General features: G+C 41.0%; 2 protein-coding genes across 2 annotated transcripts in view; one reads left to right on the top strand and one right to left on the bottom strand.

The window, feature by feature from the left end:
* Positions 1-380: 380 nt before the first annotated feature.
* tmem81 (transmembrane protein 81) lies at positions 381-3,326 on the bottom strand. Its single transcript, XM_053625209.1, has 2 exons — positions 3,292-3,326; positions 381-1,334 (listed from the first exon to the last, which is right to left on the bottom strand). Exon 2 carries the CDS (start codon positions 1,304-1,306, stop codon positions 542-544), a length of 765 nt encoding a protein of 254 aa, XP_053481184.1. The 5' UTR covers positions 1,307-1,334; positions 3,292-3,326; the 3' UTR covers positions 381-541.
* A 2,231-nt stretch (positions 3,327-5,557) lies between these two features.
* prex1 (phosphatidylinositol-3,4,5-trisphosphate-dependent Rac exchange factor 1) overlaps positions 5,558-23,940 on the top strand; it is a 94,335-nt gene continuing 75,952 nt past the window's right edge. The window contains exon 1 of the mRNA XM_053625208.1: positions 5,558-6,234. Within this exon, the coding sequence (XP_053481183.1) occupies positions 6,091-6,234 (144 nt within the window). The 5' untranslated portion in view covers positions 5,558-6,090. The remainder of the gene's footprint in view (positions 6,235-23,940) is intronic.

The raw sequence follows: 23,940 nt of genomic DNA, 5'->3' as shown, positions 1-23,940 counted from the left end.
TTGCGTTCTACTGTGAGACGATGAAGTTGGGCTTCTCTCTGCCTTAATATTAAGTTAGTAGATTGTGGCTTCACTTCATAGAGCACCTTTTACTGGTTTGTTATTGAGAGAGTTTGTGGTGAGCACACAATTTTAATGTTATAATTCAATAAAGCACCAGTTTATTTACCCTGTGGTGTATGTCTTTTTTTTTCTTTCTTTCTTCTCTCGTTTGTTCAATGTGTTTGCATACTTAAGCAGTAAATATTGCATGCTGCTGTTAAAGTGCTACTCTGCTGCCTTGTGAACATTATTTATTGATTTCCGAGACAGCATTGTACAGCGTCTCAGATTCCTGACTCCTCTTCATTTGGGTTTAGAAGTAATGCGGATAAGTGACACCGTGTTCAGCAATTTAATCAAATGTAATTCTACACATTTTAAGTTGTGATGAAATGGGAATATAAAAATTGTAGGGAACATTACTCTGCTTGTGTGCGCATTTGAGAGAAGAAATGCAAAATGGCTAGTGAGGTCATCAACACTCCTTAACAACATTTCCTTAACACTCATGGGAAATTGGGTCCTTCCTTGTTGACCTTTTCCAGTAAGAAAAAGCAAACAGACCGAGGAAGACAATCAGAGCCACGGTGATGGATATGGACAAACTGAGTAGCACTACATTTCGCACGGTGCTGCTTGGATACGGTTTCCCAGTGACTGCAGGTTCATTAATCTCTCCGGGTTTCTCCCACTCAGTCAAACCCTTGGTGAAGTTCAGGCTCAGAACACGTGCTGATAAAACCTTAAGTCCTTTATACATTCTCTTCACCCTGTGGTAAGACGTGTCCAGCACGTCACAGCGATACGTCCCAGCGTCCTCCTCTTTCACCGGATTCAGGATGACCCTGTCCAGCCCTGGAACGTCACGCCGTATGAAGAAGCGATTATTGGTGGTGATGATCCCTCGTGCAAAGCGCCACGACACCACGAAGGCGAAGCGGCCCATGGCTTCCATGACTTCCTCAAGACAGTCCAGCTCCAGATATTGTCCTGCGGTGGCCGTTTGTGTCTGCAGCCCACACTGCCAGTTGTCCAAACACTGGACCTGACGAACTCTGCATGTCGGGGAGTTCGCTTTGTCATCAGTCCCCAAAGGGCAGAGCCTCTGGGTACGGATGCCCAGTCCGCAGGTGGTGCTACAGCTTGAACTGTAGGCGATCACCCATGTGTTGTTGGAAGCCAGATCTTCTAGATCAACACCTCTAGAAGCTTCACAATGGCTGCAGGAATGCAGCAGAATCAAAATGAGAGCAAGGCAGCACATTAATGGGGACTCCAATGGAAGACGTTACCTGTATAGACAAGATTAGAAAAAATGATCACTTCTTTAAATTGCTAATAAATGTACAGTGCACTTTACCTCGCATATTCTGCTTCTGTTTTTATTACATAAGCTGTAGTGTGAGTGAATGGATCCTAAGACCACACAATATTTGTACATTTTTGGAGGTAAATATTTAATCTGAAAAAGAAGATAAGTTGCTAAGCAAGGAATAAAACTTGACAAGGCACGCTCTCATAGAAAAATAGTCCGTGATGGGGTTATTGATGATTATTTTCCGATGATTGCATGCCCCCAAACCGTTTTATTCTTGTCGTACCACAGCAATTTGCCAACGATACGTTTTAATTTATTAAAGAACAACACGTCATACTTTTTAATCATTTATAGCTCATGTTGTGGAACATCAACAGTCAATTCTTTTTCTCTCTTGAATTTAATAAGACAAAAAATGCAGCTTGTGATTAAACCCAGAAAGCACAAACGCCTCTGATCTGAACACTCTGTAACAGGCAGTAGGCTTTCTGACATGGCAAAGTGCTAATACTTGCGACTCCTTCCATAAATGTCATATAAACATCTCCTTACTGAAAGCTCCATCATATCAATTTAAAAAATTTTTTTTATCCTTTTATTATTAGGCTTCGATTATGCAGCTTGTCCACCATACAAGTCTCTGTGAATGAGCGGTTACTACAGAAATGATAACATATCAGAATGAGCACATGAATAGAATCCCCCCCCCCCCACCCTGACAGTGGAACTGTCATGATTGACTTGTCATCAAAGTGAAAGCTGACTTTTGTACACAGAGGAAAAAATAAATGTGGATAATGAAAGGCATTGACTCAAATCTAAAGAGCATATGGGTCATGCACAAAGACAATTATCCAGTGAACATGAGCTAGTCCTCATTAAAATGGCTCAAGAAGAAGTCATTGAAGGTTTTGAAATGTCATGTCTAAACCACACTAAGACACTGTGGCAGGAGTGAAATGAGAAGATTACAACTGAAAACCCGCAAAGGTCAGAGATTTAACACAGGTCTGCATGGTGTAAACTGAAAATTCCACTATCATGGTGCACATCACATGATTTAACAACTGACAACCAGAGGAATAACCAATCACATCAATAGGGCTAATTAAAGAATGTTAGATTTTACATAAACAGTAAAAAAAAAAAAAAAAAAAAAAGTCGTGTTGCGCTTTAAACACAATGTAGCCTGTCTAAAGATAATTCTGACTCCTTTCATTCACTCACTTTTCATCTTTTCATCAGCATCGTCACATTCAGTGTCATCCATCCATTTTCTATACCACTTATTCTACACAGGGTCATGTGAGAGCCTGGAGCCTATCCCAGGGAACTCGGGACACAAAGCAGGGGACACCCTGGACAGGATGCCAATCCGTCGCAGGGAACAATCGCACACTAATGACAATTTGGAAATGCCAATCAGCCTACAACGGATGTCTTCAGAACAGGGGAGGAAACCGGAGTACCCGGAGGAAATCCCCGAAGTACAGGGTGAACTTGCAAGCTCCGTGCTCACAGGGCAGAGGTGGGATTTGAATCCCCAACTACCGTGCCCCACATTCAGTGTCAAATAATTTTTAAATGTTTAAATGTTTAATTGTTAAATAATTTTTAAATTAATTGTAATTTATTTATAAAATAAATATAAAATTTATAAAAAATTAATTATATTTCCTTTTTGTTTTGGACAATAACCAAAGAAATCCCTTTGTTATGCTTTAAACATTCATCCTTTCAATAGACAAGAGCCTATTCCAATCTGGATATTTAAATAAAACTGATCATTAAATCTGGCTCCATTAATTTATACACACACACACACACACACACATATATATATATATATATATAAAATATAAAGATGTAAAATATTTTTCACTAGAGTAATGTAGTAATTGTGTAAGTAGTAAATATTATACAGCACCTACCTTTTAACTGCTGAAATATTTATTTTGAATTTAAGTTGGATTCAAACAAAAACAATGCAACACTCATCATTCTGTAAGTGACATCATACATCAGTGTTGAATTCAGTCACTAGATGGAGTCCTCTATACACATGATGTGCTGCTCAACAGGGTTTCCTGCATCAGGCTTTGTGGCTCTACACCAAACCTCTGCCTTTTGTTTAATTATTCAAACAAACAAATTCATAGTAGTGTAATAAACCCATTTGTGGTAAAGATCAATTCACTCATTAATTCTTGATAGATAACTTTTTGTCAGAACATGATGTGTGCCTTTGAATGGCTAAGTAAGATAAGCCTGAACATCAGCACTGACTCTGAATGGACCAGCCTTCTGCTGCAGTTTTCACTGTCTAGGTTTTGCGGTAACATGATATGCCCTCTGTGCTAACTGGTTTCTTTGCTGGGCTCTTTGTAGTGTGGGTAAACAGGATGCTCATGGTCTCTGACTGCAGCTTGTTCTTCGGGTGCTAGCACTCAGGATGTCATCATGTTCTTCTGACTCGTAGTGTCTCCATAACTAGAACTGAAACCTGCCTCTGCAAGCACCTACCAAATCTATATGAATATTGGAAATACTATGGAGGTGAGGAGGAAGTACCTTTAGTCTATTCTGTTAGTACTGTTCTGTCCCAGCATGCTTTGCACAACACACTTAAGCAGATTTTGTTCAGAAATGGTCTATTCTGTTTAGAGATAATTGTTTATGCATTAATTAACACTGTGGCACAGCGGGTAGTGTTGCTGCCTCACAGATGTAGGGTCCCTGAGCTCGGGTTACTGTCTCTGGAGTTTTGCATGTTCTCTCTGTGTCTTTGTAGGTTTCCTCTGGGTTCTCTGGTTTCCTCCCACATCCCAATAGGTGAATTGGCTAGTCTAAATTCCCCCTAGGTGTGAATGAGTGTGTTTCACACAGGGTGAATTCCCACCTCACACTACATTGATTCTGGGTTAGGCTCTAGCTTCACCACAACCCTGATGAATGAATGAATGAAAGTTTACGCATTATTATGCAATGTAGAATTCTATATTAATGTATTTGTCAAATATTGTGATTTATCTACTTACTGCACTGCAAACTATTTTGCTCACTTCCCTCTTTTGTCACTGTTACTTTCCATTGTTAAGGTCTCGCTTGGTGAGCCGGCTATGATTTGCCTGGCAGCTGTGTACACGTATTACTGACATGAAAGGAAAGTTACTGCCCAAATGAACAACAAGCTTCTGTGCCTCAGGTTGCACTCTTAACAGTGGAAGCACACATCCATCCATCCATTTTCCCTACTGCTTATCCTACACAGGGTCACGGGGGAGCATGGAGCCTATCCCAGGGTCCTCGGGGCACAAGACAGGGGACACCCCATCACAGGGCCCAATCGCACACACATTCACACATTCTGGACAATTTGGAAATGGTAATCAGCCTGCAACACATGTCTTTGGACTGGCGGAGGAAACCAGAGTACCCGGAGGAAACCCCAGAAGCACAGGGAGAACATGCAAGTTCCACACACACAGGGTGGACACGGGAGTCAAACCCCCAACCCTGGTGTGCGAGATGTGAAGCAAACATGCTAACCACTAGGCCACTGTGCCCCCTGGACGCACACACCACAACCTAATTCCTCATTTCCATCCCCTCAGGACTCAATATCTGAATAGCTAGGAAGTTTGATCAAATGCTGTGGGATTTGAATGGTCTTGAACACGTTTCCAGCTGCGGAATTTTGAATCTAGTCATTTCAGATGTTCACCCGCTGCTGAAAAAACAACAACCCTAAACCCAATAAAAACCATCACAGACATTCCATCCTAATGGTTTCCACCACAAATACCATTACACACCATCAGCTAACCATTAAAACCATTCCCGGTCCTTAAAGGTATCCACTAGACACAACATGCCACCAATAGAAAGCAACACAAAGCAATACAATTCCCATTATAACCATTAAAACCATTACAAATTCTTTGACGGTTTCTATAGTTTTTTTTTCTCTTTCTTTCAGCAGGGCCTGAGGAAAGAAATGGTTCCTCAAAAGTTCTATAGATGGTAAACAGCTCTAGTTTTCAACTTGGAAACTGTTCTGAAAGGAAACATTCAGTTGATAAGATTCCTCTAAAGGGAAAAACAAGACTGAAGCGCTCAGGGTGGTAGATAGCACCTTTTTCCCCTCAAGTGTAGCCTACTCAATAACGGTCAAACCTTCAGTGAAGAAAGCGCTAGAGCCAGCTTGTTCGAGTAGTTTGAAAGAGAAAGTCGTAGTGTGTGCGTGTGTGTGTGTGTGGAGTGTGTTGTGAGTGCGAACATGAGACGGGACTGAAGGAGCAGACGGTCTGGTCTCCTCAGAGACTGATTTACTCCTCAGTGTAACTACAACAGCGTGTCACTTTCTGCCTCCAAGACGGCGAGTTCACGAGCTCCTCAGTTCCTCACTTGTTTCTCTTCAGGACGCTGTTTAATGAAGAAGACACGGTTCCCTCGTCTCGTCTCGTCTCTTTACCGGCTTTCAAAGGGGAAATATGTTCTAGTGAAACGCGTTTGAACTTTCCTTAAAGTTTATTTAATCGACTAGGTAACGGTGAAGGCTTTCACAGGGCTGGCTGTCGTGGTGTGTGCGATGCGCGGTGGAATGGACTAGAACCACTAACACGACAACAACAACAACAACACAAGCACGAAAACATCCACGCCGCTCAGTTTGGCAGCGTCTTCGCAAGTGTGGCATCGGGTTTTCGGGAGGATTTTCTCCGGGGAACATGGAGGAGGACAGCGCTCGGGAAAACGCCGAGCAGTCGAGGTGTAAAGACTCGGAGCGCCAGCTTCGCCTGCGGCTGTGTGTCCTGAACGAGCTGCTGAACACCGAGCGAGATTATGTGCGCACTCTCGCCTTCCTGCAGTCGGTGAGTTTTTACTGCTGCTGGCGGTTTTACCTTCGTGAAGTCCTGCAACACTGCAGTGTGAGTCAAGACATGCTGGGTTTTTATTTTATTTTATTTCGTAGCGGACAAAACATGGGTCGTTATGCTTAGCTTATACCTGAGATAAACAAGCGGTTTGATTGACAGATACTGTCTCTTCCTAAGAGTTAAACAGACAAGCCAGCTTCCAACTAATTACATGTTCATTTCATTCATTCATATATTTTTTAAAACATTTCTTTGACCTAAAAAGATTCTTCTACTGTTCTAGTTCCCCATTGACCCAGTGTTTAGCCTACATGTATCTTACTGCCTCAGACACACCATTATAAACACACTTTTCCAGTTTAATTTGGCCATATTTGCCAAAAACTGACATACTTCCCCCTGCTGAAAAACAAACAAACAAACAATAGAAATCTTCATAGAGGTTGTAACGGTTTTAATAGTTGTAATTGGAATTGTATAGGTTTTAATGGAAACGCTAATGGTCCATGTGAGTCTCTACTGGTAATTTGTTGGCATGTTATGTCTAGTGGATACCGTTAAGGACCAGTAATATTGATGGTTTGTAATGGTATTTGTAGTTGAAACCATTAGAATTTCTGTGATGGTTTCTTTTATTAATATTTTCCTCCAAAAGGTTAAGTTTATTCTGCTTTGCAGATGTGTAAATAATTCGAAAGCAATCTCATTTGTCATACATTTATCATAAGTGCTTTATGCGGGTCGGGATCCAGAGCCAATCCCAGGAACGCTGGGCACAAGGTTGAGAATACATCCTGGATGGGGACGCCACTCATTCACACCTAGAGGATGTTTAGTATAGCCAGTACACCAACTGGCATGTTTTTGGGATGTAGGAGGAAACCGGAGAACCCGGAGGAATCCCACGCAGACTTGAGGAGAACATGCGAAACGTCACACAGAGGCCTCACAGAGCTGTGAGGTGGCATCGGGACCTGCCGTGTCACCGTCCAAACCCCCAAAAAAATCTGCATAGTTCATATACATTTTTTATTCTGTTGACAGTGACAACAGTAAGTATAAGTCTAAGTGTATTTGTGTCTATGGAAGATCAATCTGAACGAAGTGCTCAAGCCCTTCAGAAGGCTTTCATTACGTAATGTATTTTTTCAGTGTGTAATGCATAATTTAGCGTTTGTTAATCGTTATCGCAATAATGTGCTTGCCTGTACCAATAACTGTGGAAGGTCACAGTTTGGGAATGATCGCTGTACAGATTGCGTCAGTCACCAGATGAGTGTTTCTCTGGGTGTTTTTCGATGATTCATGACATTGACACACTATCCAGCCAATAGAAATGATGTGTTTATTAATTTGATGCGAAGTTGAAATCCCTACAAACACAACATGTTTTTGGGTGCTGTTTAGATTTTGACTGGAGTGAAAGTTTTTGAAACATCATTGTTAAGTATTTAGAAAAGATGGCCACTGCGAAATCAAGCAAAGAATGATAATATGGAGAGAGAAAAAAAAAGATGTATATTTAGTTGACCAGGGCTGACTTAAAATGGAACAATAACATCTTTGTATAGGCCAATTTAAATCTGGATTATAATGCATGTCTGGTCAGTTGGTGCCGACTGGGGTTTTGTCCAGATTGTGCAGTCCTGTACTGTAGTATATGTTTAAGTGCTATATTGATGGGATGTGTTTAAGCGCAGCCCAAAGCAGCAGCTGTGGCATAAGCAACTCGGCTGGGTTCTTTTTTAATGAATGAAAACTGCGGCTGTGGTTGGAATCTCATGCCGAAAGCTGACATGTATTTTCTTGTTTTGATTTGCATCACGTTGTAAAACCGCTTTTCTGGATTTCAGGGCACAAGAGTCCTGAACCCCAGTGCAATTTTCACTTGTGCGGTGAGCTGTAAGTCAGTGGAGTGAGTTATAGGATGCCCAGTACTTTACATTCGGCTGTGTGTTTTGAACATGACATGCACGCCAGCACTTGTAAAATATCTTGATGTGAGGATGAACTTGATGACATTAAAGGCTTTTGTGTTTTGAGAGGCTTTAAGAACATTCCGGCAAGATATTAGCCGGCCTGCAGTAAAAAAAAATCACAGTTTTGGCCCAATTTATAAGCTCATTTGTCTGTTAAGCTCAGTGGCTGTTGGTGCTTCAAGATGACATCAGATGTAAGGTGCTGGTGTCTTTTTCTAGATTAAAAATGTTTTTTTAAACCCAATTCCCGGTCAAGCTGCATATAAAACTTATTAGGTGATTAGGGATGTTGTGTATGAATGAATTAGGCATATATTGATAGTGAGTATGTGATACATACCACTATATTCATGTACATGATATTTTGATAAGCTATCAAGATTCAGGTCTCATTTGCAGTGTGAAAGATTATATATATAAATACATAAAAACATTTTATTTTTTTTTAATACAGCGTCGGAAACTGTGCTATAAGTGGAGGCCTATTATGAATGTTGTTAATATTACACGCATATACTGTATATTTAGATGGGTTTGAATGCTTGTTTGGTAGAGCTGGCATTCCTGGACTGTGCACCCTTTCATTTGACATATTAAAGGGTGAACATCCAATCAAATTCCTCCTTGCTGATTATTCTGACAGCCTCTCATCTTCCACTTGCGATGACAGCTTAAGTGAGACACCTGTTCACACATAGGAAGAAAGCCATCATAGCCATCATTGGTGGTAATGCTTTTGCTTATTGCTTTTGCTCCTGATTGTTTGGGTCTGAAATCCAGCTGTTTGCTAGTATGTCTCACTTTACACCCAGAAAACCAATGCCATGGCTAATGGAAGGCTGTCTCGCAACCCAAGGGAAACCACAACGCTTGGATCATACTTTACATAAACACACATCCATGCATTTATCCTGAACTGGGTGGCCTGACACATTTCCCAAGGAACTACTAACCAGCTTATTGAGCTTTATAGATATTTGAGATAGATATGTACACTTTTTATTTTTATTTTTACTGAGACATGATAAGGTCTAGTTTTCACTCTTGGTTATTTGATGCTTCGAAAGCTTTTTAACCAGCTCACACTGTAAAAATGCCACATTACCATAGAGAGAATAAAATGGGCAGTAATTACAGGTAGACACTGTAGAACTGACATAATGTATGAAAGTTGACTGAATGTCCTCAGTACTACAAATGGATTTCAGAACACCGGAAGTGGGTGACATAATCAATGAGTAAAGCATGTCATACCAGCTCATCCGTTCCTTTTTTAGATTCAATTTTTTTTTTGTCCAGAAAACGTTCTGAAGGCACTTCCCATGGTCTTTTTTGGTCTTTTGACACATTAACCCTAGGGTTTAGACAAGTTTAAGACGCAATTTCCTAACCTTGGTCCTGGAATACACCCACTTCAACCCAGAAAAAGGCTCTTATTTAGCTGATTAGTTGAAAACACTAAAATGTGCAGGACAGGAGGTAGTACAGGAAGGGCGGCTGTGGCTCGGGTCTTAGAGCGGGTTGTCCACTAATCGTAGGGTTGGCGGTTCGATTCCCGGCCCACGTGACTTCACATACCGAAGTGTCCTTGGGCAAGACACTGAACCCCAAATTCCTCCCGATGACAAGTTAGCGCCTTGCATGGCAGCTCTGCTATCATTGGTGTGTGAGTGTGTGTGTGTGTCTGAATGGGTGAATGAGACACAGTGTAAAGCGCTTTGGATAAAAGTTCTATATAAGTGCAGACCATTTACAGAACTAGGGTTAGGAACTTGTGGGTTAAGTCTTTGACATACCTTTTTTACGTGAATTTAGATTAGTGGGTGCAACCCAATGACACTATTATTTTTTTTTAATGACCTACTTGTTTTGTCCTGTTTGGTTTTTGTCCAAATTTGTTGTGTCCTATGAGATTCCCAATGCACACCTCTAGTCTTAACCAGATGTCATGTGAACCTTTCTGGCAAGTTTTAAAAAATATATATATATTCATGTCTGTATTTGTATCCATATAGAACTGACTGTTCATTTCAAATAATGTATTCATATATTACATCCCTAGTTTAGATTTAAAAAAATGTACATTTTCACCTTTCTCACCACTTTATGAGCTTATCCGTGGATGTAAACGAAAAAGACAGTCCAGTGCAGTATATCGATGCTATCCACCAATAAAGCTTCAGTAGGATGAACTGGCTGACCTGTAAGAACTGAGCAGCCAGTGATTTATCTTTAGTTTGCTGGTTCTACACACACATACAAGTGGTAGAAATCCTTCAGGAGAATGAACTGGACTGAATGTGTTGTGTTTACTTTTGTGCTACAAAGTACAAGCTGAGCGCACATGTACCTAATCCAACAGGTCACTGGTTCTCCAGACCCCTAGCTGTTTTACTGTTCACCAGTTGCCTGTGTGTGATTGAGTGTCGCCCCAGACGTCCTTTTAATCCAGCTGGTGTTGACTCCTCAGTCCCAGCTGTGCTTTTAAAGAGGGATAGAGCGGATGCCCAAACAGGATGGCAATAGAGGAAGGAGGAAGTCAACCTGTGGCTTCCTGCTCCATACTTCCCTGCTCAGGATGTCCCAGCATAGGGTTTCAGGTTTATAAATAACCAATCTAATACTCTTTTCACATAATGAATGAAATTTGCAGTGGCCGTTATTGTTATTCGGATTGCTTTGTTTCAAAGCTGTGTGGTAGTGTGTTTCACTTAATGAATTGATACTAATTCAGTGGGTAATTTACAACTTCCAGGTCAACTGTGGCCAAACTAATGCACCAAACTGTGGCTTTAAATAGACTATTATATATATAGCACAAATTTCTGTCATTTGTCAGTATTTACCTAATAGCAATGCAGTTTTTTTGAAGTGATGCAATGCAGATGTCCAAGCAGAAGTTTTCTTCTTTAAGACCTAAGCTTGTCTGTAAGTTGTTGCCACAACACACATATATTGTAACACATCCATCCACCCATCCATCCATCCATCCATCTTCTACCGCTTACTCCTTCATCAGGGTCGCGGGGGAACCTGGTGCCAATCCCAGGGAGCATCGGGCACAAGGCGGGGTACACCCTGGACAGGGTGCCAGTCCATCGCAGGGCACTATATATTGTAACACATTTAACACTAAATTGATTAGAACATTGATTTAAAGGCACTAATATCATTTGGAGTTTTTTTTTCTCTCTTCCAATTACCGTCACGCTAATTGTTTAAGCACTTATAGCTATATCCATGTATTGATTTGCTATTGGCATAAACCCAATGAAACTTCAGTCCCATACATTAGCTCAAGATCTAGATCAAGATTTTCACTGATATTTACACGGTGGTCTGAGACAGATTTAGTGCAAAAGCCTACATTCTTTAGTCACTCCAGAATTCTCACAAGCCAGTCTAACACTTCATTAACTACCAATTATAATCTGCATATTTTCTATAACAGCACAGTTCTGACAGGCGTGCCGGCTCTAATCTGAATCTCAGGTGTACATTAACGCACTTGTCCTGATTCCTTATCATTTCTATAGCAACAACACATTCATAGGGGCTTGTATGGCAGACAATTCACAAAATCTAACCAGTGGCTAAAGGCTAATAAATGCATTACAAATGTGTTGTTATTTAACAGAGCTAAAGTATATAATGGAAGTTTTCTGTACTGGAGATGATTGATTAACATTTGTGGAAGGAGTTTTGGGTGTCAGCACGTTTTAAATGACAGTGAGTTTTCCGCCCCAGTAAAGTCTTCAGGACTCCCCTTCAGGTTGCGCTTTCCAGTTTCTCTCAAACACAATTGTTCTATGATTCTCTGCTACAAGACTTTGTTTTTTTTTTGTCTAATTAACTTACTAAGAGAAAAAAAGAGAGGCTGGTGAGGGAACGATTGTTTATAGCTGATATAATTAAATATAAGTGATAACAGGTACTAACTTTTCTCATGGACGTTCCATAACTTATAAGTATAATTTGTTAAGAAGCATGATGTGTCGCTCATTATTAAATAAGAAAAATTGCAATTGCTGGCAAATTGACATGGTATTAAAGGAATAAAACACTTCGGGACATGCTGTTTTGGGAAAGTAATCCACTTTGGGATGGTAACTGCCCTCTGCCACATCACACCACCCAATCACAATCGCACTCACAGTCCCAATCACAGATTAATCGATTATTGTTGTGTACTGTTTTCCTATAACAATGTGGCCCATTGTGTTTGATTCAAAGGCACAAGCTGGCACAGTATAAGCAGTCTGCATAGCTAATGTGTCTCAACTGCAGCTATGTAAGCTTCCACATTGCCAAGTTTTAGTAGCAAGCAAACTCTGACACTGATGTATTTCCATACATGTCTAGGCTGTTTCATGATCGCTAATTTGAAGCGTTCTTTGGATGATATATTCTCATGTCTTTGGGCATTGAGGAAGGATTTGTTCTATTTTCACATATACTTGGACGTAAACTTACCTAAGAAACTTATATATCAGATGTGTGTATTTGTTTTCATATACACGGATACATTTTCCGTCAAATTTGGGAGTTTTTGTGAAGTTTGCAAAAAGTAATCTCTCACAAATTCTGCAAACATTTTCGAGCCCTTGGTGCTCTTTTGAATTGAATGCCTGGCTTGTTGTTAAACTCAGCATTGTTCTATAAGTGCGAAGTAACACTCAGCAGGGGACTGATAAAGACGGCTGCGGTATCCCGTTGCCTTGTCAGAGGGCCGGGAGGTGTTAATTAAGTATTATATGCCTTCTGATATCAAAGAGGAGGAAGAGTGGGAGATAAGTGGAAAAGGAGAGTGGCCTCATTCATGTTTTAATAAACAAACTTCTCAGGTTTGGTTTGAACTTCGCCATCTGGGATCTCATCCAAATAAGTCGTCTGGATGCCGGTGTCTGAATCAGATCTGCCTGGCAGTCTGCCACTGTACACATAGACACGCTGCATGGCAACACCTGTCTGTCCCTCCTCACCTTTAGCAAACAGGCCGCAACAGTAGTGCCACGTGCTCTGTATTATGAATGATGTCAGACTGCAGGCAGGTACACAGAACGGAGTCAGAGGGTCCATGCTCTGTAATTTGTAGTCATTAAATTAAAATATTTGTATATTTGTTCAATCCTACATTTCTCAGGCTGTTGTGAACATTATGCTGTTTTTTTTTTTTAAGTATCTGCTCAGTTGTTCAGATGGAAAGGGGCTTTTTGTGCTTAAGTGAGGTTGGACTTGACCCTGGTTTCTGTACTGGATGTGTCTATACTCGTAGAAGTAGCCTCGATTGTTGGGTAATCATAAACACGGCAGATATTTCCTTATGTCACCGGACAATAACCGCTGAAAGACTGGCGCAAAGGAGACAGCAGTAAATCACAGTCCTCTGACCTCTTGGCCCGTTCACTGAGAGAGCTCAGAGGAATTCCTGAAGTGTCCTGAGGGAATTTTCTCCCCGCAGTCTGAGGCCACACGCCGCCCACGGAAGCTCAGACTCCTAAGATCCTGGTGGCTTTAGCAGGCCACTGATAGATGGGATTTTCCCGTTCCCCATGTGCGTGTAAGCCACCGTAATTGAGGGTGAAACATGAACTGAGTGATGTTGACTCCTCTAGCCTCACTGGTGTTGAGCTTGAAAGAAGCATAACCACCTCTGTCATTCTGTGGGATGATCAGACGTACTAGGTTATATGGTTATGGTTGCCATTCATTTATCCTCAAATCTGACCAACTTTGGCTCAAAGGTTCTAAAGCTAGTGGAACATCTATCTACCTAACTAGAAGGACCTTGAGGCCTGAAGTACCTCATATTTGTGGTAACGTAATGAAATTATTACATGTCTGGAAATGCCATGTCAGGCTGCTGACGTAGATCAGCATTTGTTATGCCGTCATGTGTTATTTTTGTGGCGAGTACGGAAAGTCCTCCAGTTCAACCACAAAAGAAAATGTCCTTCTGCTGGACAAGATGCTAAAGGTAAGACCTCATCCAACACCAAGGTACTTTTTATATCACTTATTCCCAATCCTTTGTTTAAAAGAGGGTTATTGCTGTTATAATTGTGCACAGCAGTGCTAGCTGATATGCTAATACCATGTCTTTGTTGACATCCATTCTGCTGGGTTTATACATATTGGAACTGTATTGGGGAAAGGTTAATTTATTAAATAGATCAGTATCTAACAGCTCACCTTGAGGGACCCATCAGAGGAGATCACGTGTCCTCTTAGGCTAATTACTTCAAATTGCAAATCAATCTGGTAATGGAAATCAGTTACTGCCCAGAAGGATGGGACGACAAGTGGAGGGAATTAAGCGATGCTATTAATAATGACTCATACCTCACTCTTTCCCTTACATGCACACTCTCTCTCTCTCTCTCTCTCTCTCTCTCTCTCTTAACCCTCACATTTTAGGTCCATGTCAGTAAAAAGACTCTTATTATTTGGACATTATCAGAGTTGGTGCGTGTGGCCTGACTGGTCAGCCCAGGATTTGTTCCCCTCCCCTACGCCCCCTGCAGTGTGTGACCCCTGGGTTCTCATGTTGCTCCTCCATGAGTCCAATCACTCTTCCATGGAGAGAAGGCCAAACGCCTTCCAGATGGCTCCTCCAATCTGCTCTCAGATCTTATCTGCCCTGCCACATGTCGGTGTAGAGAACTCCTTTCCACTGTTGCCGACATCAGCGCGCTTGTTTGCACTACTTGTGCCGGCATTTACAGATCGTAATGATGGAAATTCGTGTTAATTAGTCTGCAGCGTGCAGTCGATTATTCAGTAATAAATAGCTGAGCTTGAATGCTAATTAGAGATTTGGATGGCAGCGATGGCAAAAATAAAAGGAATAGAAAAGGCAGTATGAACTCGAATCCTGACCTTATTGGAAAGGTTCAATCTGAAAGGCAAAATCTTGGATTATAGTATATTTTGCATTGTTTTCTTTAATATTGCATCATTTCTTAGAGGGAACCTTCTCACAGTGCCAGTCATGAAACTGCCAGGTATGGACAAATGATGATACTGTTGATGCATATTAAGATACTGATATGGTTAAAGATTGACCTGTATTACTTTGACCAAAATAATGGTCACATGATCAGTCCTTGATCTGTGAAAATGGCCATGTGAACGGTCATCACGAGACAAAACTTTACAATGCAATAACGGACAGAGGGTATATTGATGAACTAGCATATCTTACACCTGTTAGCAGAGGCCATTGTTTCCGTTTCTGCAAGCAGCTCAGACAGTTCTGCACTCCGAAGCCCCACAAAGCGGAAGTGAGAGACAAGGGGCCGAGCTCAAAGAAGACTTTGTGTGTGTGAGCATGGCTGAAGGGAACGGAACGGAGGAGGAGGGGGGACAGTGAATCAGAGTGATGGGGAGAAAGGGCCGAGCTCAGCTCCCCTCTTTCATCCCTCCAGTTCTCCTGCCACTGGGGCTTTTGTTTCAGTCTGCTGGGCCTCAGCCACAAAGAGAGGATTTCCCCCCCCCCGCTCGTTTTTATTTATTCGATTTCACGCCATGCCGGCCAAAACGGCCCCTTCCTCGTGTCCAAAATGGCTCTGGACTCTTTTGCAGCAAGGCGCATTCTCACAGAGAGCCATGAAAGGGCCTTTTCGATGATGCTGGCTCTGTTTTGATCCGAGTATTCAGTGGGAACGGGAATCTCAGGTTCAGTCAGTTTTGGGTGTTGCTCACGTTGTGGGAAAGAGATTGGCCTGCACAGCCACCTCACTTGTACACAAGAGTGGAAAAGTGGTGACAGTGGGCCATTAGTTTGTTCAACATTTTGTTCCAAACATCTCTGTTTAGAACGCTCAGCACTACCCAACAGCCTTAACTGTTTTATCTCTGGCTGGAAAACCAGACGCAGGGACCCTGAGGGTAAAGGCTGGAAATGCATGACGCTAAAATCCATTCAGAATTTTATTCAGTTGTTGTATGATTCAAGTTCCACCTGTTTTTAATTGGGAAATGCCTTCAGATAAGTAATATTCAGTTGTGCTTTAAATCACAATCATGTTAAATGAATTACATTTTGACATTGGAGAGTCTCCAGTTAATTCCAATGCTTAAGAGTACTGTATTTCTAATCATTCAGGTCAGTCTACACAAATCCAATCTTCTGGATCCAATCATATTGTTTTTGTGGTTTGAAAGGCCCTCACAGAGGAAAGCAGATCCAGATTGCATAGGAAAAAAAACACAAAGAATGCTGGATGGCAAAAAAAAAAAAAAAAAAAAGCCATCTTGGTGACAGTTCTTCTTGTTGAATTTTCAATATCAAAAGGTTGTTTACTGTGCATTGCCCCAATTTTTCAGGACAACCCTCTGAGTTCCCTGCATTGTTGTGTTTTTAAAAAGCACTCGCATTGTTCCTTCTTTTCGCTGTCTCTGTTAAACGAAGTTCCAGCACTTCTGCAGAATTTTTTTTGTTTTTTTTTTGGGGGGGGGGGGGGGGGGCGTCATTGGTGTATCCCATTATTTTTTTATATTAGAATCGTTTTATGACCAAATGAGAATAAGTGTAAATCATCATTAATTAAGACTGACTGATGATTGATTGACATACTGTCTTCAGAATGGATCACGGTGTGCTTTTCCCTAAAGAAGTCAAGATAGTTGTTCTTGTAATAGCAGGTTCACCAGATATTAACATGCTGTAACATTTAAACATGCATTCGGTCATCTTCAGTAACCTTCATTTTGGTCAGGGTCGCGGTGGATCCCAGGAACACTGAATGTGAGCTACACACACACACACACACACACACACACACACACATTCACACCAGTCAGCATGTTTTTGGGAGGTGGGAGGAAACCAAAGAAACCCATGAGGACCTGTATTTGGAGGAACACTTGATATCAGCAAGTCACGTATTCATCTAACATGTAGTTTGCCATCCCTGTTTGTACAGCGCTGGTAGCTCATTGGTTTTGACCTAGCGACTAGAAGATTGTGAATTCAAATCCCACGACTTGAGCAGTGACTTTAAATAAGATCAGGCAATGTTTTTCCCCAATCTTCAACCGTCCTGTGAATTTATGCCCACTGTACCCTCAGATTCCAGCTCTTGGCAGGTATGAGTGGAACCCGATGTGGTCTTCTGAGTGTTGTGCAGTCTGAGATGCTTTTCTGCTCACCACATTTATAAAGAGTGGTTACTGTGGATTTCCAGTAGGCTCGAACCAGTCTGGTCATTCTTCTATGTGTGAAAATCCAAGAAAGATCAGCAGTTTCTGAAATACTCAAATGAGTCTGTCTGGCACCAACAACCACTACACAAGGGTCAAAGTCACCGAGTTCACATCCCCCCCCCATTCTAATGTTGAACATATTCAACTCTAGCTGCATGATTTTATGCATTGCTCTGCTGCCGTATGACTTTATGCATTCCTTTAATGCCGCATGACTTTATGCATTGCTCTGCTGCCGCATGACTTTATGCATTCCCCTAATGCCGCATGACTTTATGCATTGCTCTGCTGCCGCATGACTTTATGCATTGCTCTGCTGCAGCATGATTTTATGCATTGCTCTGCTGCTGTATGACTTTATGCATTCCTCTAATGCCGCATGACTTTATGCATTGCTCTGCTGCAGCATGATTTTATGCATTGCTCTGCTGCTGTATGACTTTATGCATTCCTCTAATGCCGCATGACTTTATGCATTGCTCTGCTGCCGCATGATTTTATGCATTGCTCTGCTGCCGCATGATTTTATGCATTGCTCTGCTGCCGCATGATTTTATGCATTCCTCTGCTGCCGCATGAATTTTATGCATTGCTCTGCTGCCACATGATTGGCTGATTGGATGAATGTGCAGGTATACAGGTGTTCCTATTGATGTGTCTGGTGCGTGTATGTTTGGTAATTTTGTATGCATGCTTTCAAATTAGGTTTATGGTCAGGGTTCCTTAGATATGATGCACTCTGATAAGCTGTGGTAGCTGTGGATTGAGTAAAGACCTCAAATCATAGGTCCTATTGCTGACAAAATTGCCGTCAGACCAATGAATGCACACCAGTTTGCCTGACAGTGCAGAAGTCTCTTTAAATGTATCACTTCTGTTTTCCTTCTGATTGTCAGTGGTCACGTGCTGAAGTTTTTAGTCGCACAAAATGTTCACGAACATTTTACACTTCCTCTTTTTTTTTGGGTCTGTCGTCTGTCAGGTTTTGTGCTGAGCCATGTTAATACACTCAATGGTGCTGTAGGTTTGAGGCCTTTGCTGTACAGTCTCATATATTAGAGCTTTGCTGCTTTTAAGATATTGAATATAACGGGGTTGTTTGTTCTGTCCTGTATGTACTCATATGACTTGACAGAACATGATATTTTGACTAACTTTCACAACAGGTTCATGGCCTTTAAAATCCATGTGATTGCGAAAGTCAGACTTGTCCATGGTTTCTTCAAACAAACAATTCTTCTCTCTTCAGCTGCAACCAGTAGAAAGTCTTTAGAGGTAGTTGTGGTCAAAATGGCTATGACCCTTTTAAAGGAAACTCTTATTAGGAAATGGACGCTTGTTAACTGGCACCATTGAAAAGTTTCAGTGTATTCAGTGTAAAACAAACAAACAAACAAACAAACAAACCAAAAAAAACCTTGGCTGATCGGTTTATTTTCAAGCCAAAGTGCCATAGAATGTGCTTTAAAGCAACGCTATAGACAAATAACGTTCTCTAAAGGACCACACAATGATGAAGATGGTTAAAGATTCATCGATCAAAATGATTTTCAGGAAACAGGAAGGTACACGTGCAGCCCTGTTCAGATTGGATTAGTGTTGCATGGGGTGGTGGGGTAATTGTGTATTCTCTTTGGGGTTTCTTCTCAATCCGTCATGTGGGTGATTTTTAATGGATTGTGTGCGCACACATCTGGACAATGTATTTTACCTTCTATAAAAATGACCTGTAGAAATAACCACAGGTGATGTATCCTGTCCGAAATCGACATGCTGATAAAGATTCCATTAGGCCATATCCTGTGGGGAAAGAGGTTTTTATGCTTTTTCTCCAGTACAAAGACACTCCAGGAAGCACTCTTTTCTGTTGAGCTCCACCAAAATCAAAACAAAACAACAAAAAAAAGACCAATAAAATTATAGATAACATTTAAGAAGGTCTTGTCAGAGAAGCAGAACTTTCTAGGGGTTTAGGTTTAGAGTCCCTACCACAAATAAAACTTACGTACTTGTTATGGTCATGTGACCTGGTTTCGCTCACACACAGCTTGCTCAGCCACAAGTCCTACAACAAGCCCTGCAATGTCGAAACAAACAGTTTGTATTAAAATGAGGTGTATGTAGTATGCATGTCAATTTTATTGTGACAACCCCTGGGAAGACACTCCCATTTCTGTGCTTTATACAGAGATCACTTATCCCTGGCGATCACTATCGATCATAATTACTACAGACGTCCTCCGGCAACATGACTTAACAGACATACGTCCGGAAATGTCATCCCGTCTGAATGGCATCGTATCAGAACGGCAGCTATCGGTCATTCTGACTTCTTACTGTAAAACAGACAACAAAAAAGAGCGTATTTTATTTACTGTAAATTACTCACTTGTATTACTGTAAACCTGACCTACTGAGTCACACACATTAAGCAGAGTGTAAATGTTTCGCACAATGCAAGCATAACTGAGAAATGGAGTCACAAATGAAGCAATAAAGATTTTCAGGGTTTTGCTATACAGTTGGTGGTTACTGAGCATAAACCTTGTTGCTAGGTCAGTCGAAGTGCGTTCAGAGTGCTGATGCCAGAAGGTCACGGCAGCAGGCCCTTGACCCTGAATCTTCTTGGATGAGGGTACTGTCTAGGAGAGCATATGGCCTGTCTGGGTGTCTTTACCTCGCTGTGTCTGACCATGCTTGCCTGAGCAGCTCACTTCAAACGAAAGGCTTGTCACCCATGTCTAACCTTCTGCCACCCTCAACATTTGGAGCAGGACAGGAACACAGGGATACGGTCGGTGAGCTTTTTCCTCCCAACATATGGCCGTCAGTCTGATTTCATTAGCTTTGTTGTGAAAGTTGTAGGGTCATTATACGAACACACATTACATAGTTAACACTTTATATATATATATGTATATGGACTGAATGAACTGAATAATACTACATTATAAATCTAAGTAATTTCATTGTTACTTATATGTAAAAATGTGTATATGTTGTATGAAAGTAACTAACTGGTGACAGCTGCAGCTTTCTTCCCATCACCTCATTTTGCAGTCCATACTGGATTTCGCTGAGTTTTTGTGATTGTTGTGGCCAAAAATGCTCGATTTTGCTGCATTTTTTTTTTTCAATCTGCAGAGTTTTTGTGCCTTTTTTTTTTTTTTTTTTTAATGGAAAACTACTTGAATTGGCGAAATTGTTTTTTGCTTTCACAGCGATGTTTGCTTTGACTGAATGTGCTTTGTGATGACATCACATGAGGTGTCGTGGCCCAAATCTGTGGATTTTTTGAAAAATTGCAAGCTCCTCAGAGTATTGTGGAATTTGCTTGTTTTTGCGTTAATTTCTGTGATTGCAAAATCCTGGAGGGACTGATTTTAGGTCCAGTACTGGTGTGATTTTTACTCAAAACATGAATTTGCTTGTGCATTTTTAAATTTGTTTGTTGTGGATGTTGACTATCCTCAACCATTCATTAACGGTTATCTTACGTTCATGTTTAAAGACAGGTTTAGATCATACAATTTTCACATTCTGAAAGAATTCGTTGGTGCTAGTTAGAATACATAATGCACGATCCCAATTTAGTGTTGTTGCGACCAAAGACCAAAGCCGATGACAAAGTTCAGCGTCCGAATTTTTGAATTCAAATCTAACACTCCTAAGAGTATGGGATAACATTACACAGAACGCAAAACACAAAGTGTTTGAGAAAGCGATCGTTTAAAATACTGACTGCCTCGCATGGAGTAATATAATAAGAATAAGCAGAATTGATTGTCATTGAAGTGCAGTGCAAAACATCGAGATCAGAATGGTATTCCCGAGTTCTTCAGACAACAACATAAAGCAACAATATAAAACACTGACACATACGTACTAAATAATAAATTAGACGATTTTAAGTTAAACAAAGTGGTACAGTAAGACAATAAGACAGGATCACTGTATATATGTGTGATTATAATGTATATGATTATAATCAGCCTACATGCCTGACCCCTCAAACACTGAGTTGTGAAGCTGCTATGCATGCTAATGGACAGAAAAACATCTTTTGCACAAGGTTAAACTGGATGTAGATGATTATTTTTTGGCTAAAGTGCCCGTTTAATAATAAGAACAACAGCCAAAATAAATCCTGCATAACGCTACAAAATACTTTAAATAGTCAATAAAGTCTTTAGGTATATCTTTCCTTATTTATTCATTTTGTCAAGGTCCTATAGATAAAATTGCACTTTGAAAAATGTTGATCGAGATGCTGTGTCTTATTGCTGACGGGTTGTGTGACAGAAGCTTAACGCTGCAGGAGCATGTGCACATGTGGCCCGATCTGGTGCGCCGAAAGCATCTGACGGCGCGCGCCCTCTTCACACCGAGGCATCTTCCTGTCCGAGGACATCCTTCCTCTTCTTGTTTTGTCAGAAAGAGAACTCTCGGCAGTTTGTTTTAACTTGAGTGAGAATTACTGTAACTTGCAATAGAGAAACACATATACACAGTGGTTTCATGCGCTCAGGTCTGGCTTCCTTTTTTGTTTGGAGATCATACTCAATGACGCATAGAAAACAAGTTTGACCAAAAAAAAAGGCTTTTTAGAAATCTACAGCGTGTCCCGAAAGTCTCCATACACAGGGGAAATGAACACTTGTTTTTTTTTTATTTTTTTTAGCAAAATGTCTTCCAAGCATTCTTGTCATACTTAGTTTATATTACATATATATTCAGATAACTTTAAGAATACCTTTACAAAAGAACAACACATTGAAATCATTCTCTTGGCTGGGTCAGGACTCTGCGACAAGGTTGCGATGGACTTCATATCACACACAACAACGTTGCCAAAGTTATTAACAATTTCAGAAAGACTGGAAGTGTCGCGGACCAACCGAGAAGTGGACATCCACGAACATCCGCTGACGAAGGCACAACCGACGTGGTGCTGGCAAACACAGTGCCCTATGCATGAAGTGTCCTTTATCGAGTTAAGAGGTTAAGCATAACAAATTACACAGCTCGAGTGACTTTATCCTTAATTCGATCTTTTGCCAAATCGATTCATTTAGTTGAGCTGCATGTTCTCCTGGTTAATTGACTTGTAGAAGTGTTTGTTCATTAGAATAGGACAGGCAAGTGCATGCTAGCATGCTAATGAAAGACTTCACACCGTCTTGTGAGAATGGCCATTTACCAGCAGCACTTCAGTGTCCGATCCTGTGAGAAAGTGTGAAAGTGACGCAAAATGGCTTTTGAGTGCTGAGCTTTCTGTGACTGAAGAGCCTGTGGTTCTCCTCCTAGACATTAACACTGACAATAAAGCTCTAATTACACCTTTGACATTCCCCTGTGATAACCAGACCAAATCCAGTGTCGCATCCTTTATTCTGCTACGCAGATCGTTCGCGTGCGCGCGCTATACATTACCGTGCAGCTGCAGCGGAGACTGCGGATTCTACATGTGGTTTGCAGTGGATGGCTGTTATCCAGCTCTGTTGTTTTTCATCAGTTCAAACAGCATAGATGTTTTCATGCAGTAAGATCACATGATTAGATGCTTAGCTGACATTTAACCTCAAAGTGTGAGGCCTGGCGTCTTGTGCCACTTTCGTTCTGTACAAATATCACTTGAGGCTGCAAGCTGGCCAGATGTTGGGTGTTTCGTTTTTATTTTTTTTTCTACAAGCTCATGTGTCATGACGATATATGCACTCCGAGTGTATTTAAAATAAATAAATAAATAAAAAATTTAACACCCGAGAAAATGGCTAAAAATGGACCATGAACATGTTTATTCAAGGATCTGTCTGTACCGGATTTCACAGAATTTTATTGTGATTGTTGCAGCCAAAAAACTCTTGATTTTGCTGCGGCTTTTAAAAAAAAATTGCGGTATAGTTTGCGGTGTGTTTTTGTGTTTTTTTTTTATTTTTTTTTTAGGAAAACTACTTGAATTAGCGAAATTGCATTGCACGAAATTGTCTTTCGCAGTGATGTTTGTTGGTTAATCTCACCTTTTTAGTCTGTACTCATGTTCGACAGATGTGACTCAAAGAGGGCTTTGGCTGAATGCATGTTGTGATGACATCACACGATGTGTCTTGGTCAAATTTTGTATAAAATCTGTGGTAATTTGGAATAATTGCAAGCTCCTGCGAATATTGCGGAGTTTCCTCGATTTTGCGTTCATTTCTGCGATCACAAAATCGCTAAATCCTAGAGAGATGGAAGGATCTATCCTCTGAAATCCCAGTTTACAGTTAGTAAACTAGCTCATGTTTGTGAATGTGCTGTAACAGTCAACACTTGGATCAAGAGCTAAGTTAGCTAGACAGCCAGCTAGTTTACTAGCAGTTAGCTAGGCGACTAGCAAACTACTAGCAATCTAGCTTACTGTGTGTTTAAGTCCTCCTGTGAAGACTTCCCAACTCGTAATTACGACATCAGGTGCGTTCAGGTCACTTTGGTCGGAGCAAGATGGCAGTGTACCTTCTCTTAATTAACTACA

The sequence above is a fragment of the Ictalurus furcatus genome, chromosome 5 (genome assembly GCF_023375685.1).
Source record: "Ictalurus furcatus strain D&B chromosome 5, Billie_1.0, whole genome shotgun sequence".
NCBI lineage: Eukaryota > Metazoa > Chordata > Actinopteri > Siluriformes > Ictaluridae > Ictalurus > Ictalurus furcatus.
Note: the sequence above shows the minus strand (reverse complement) of the source record. Positions and strands in the feature narration are given on the sequence as shown.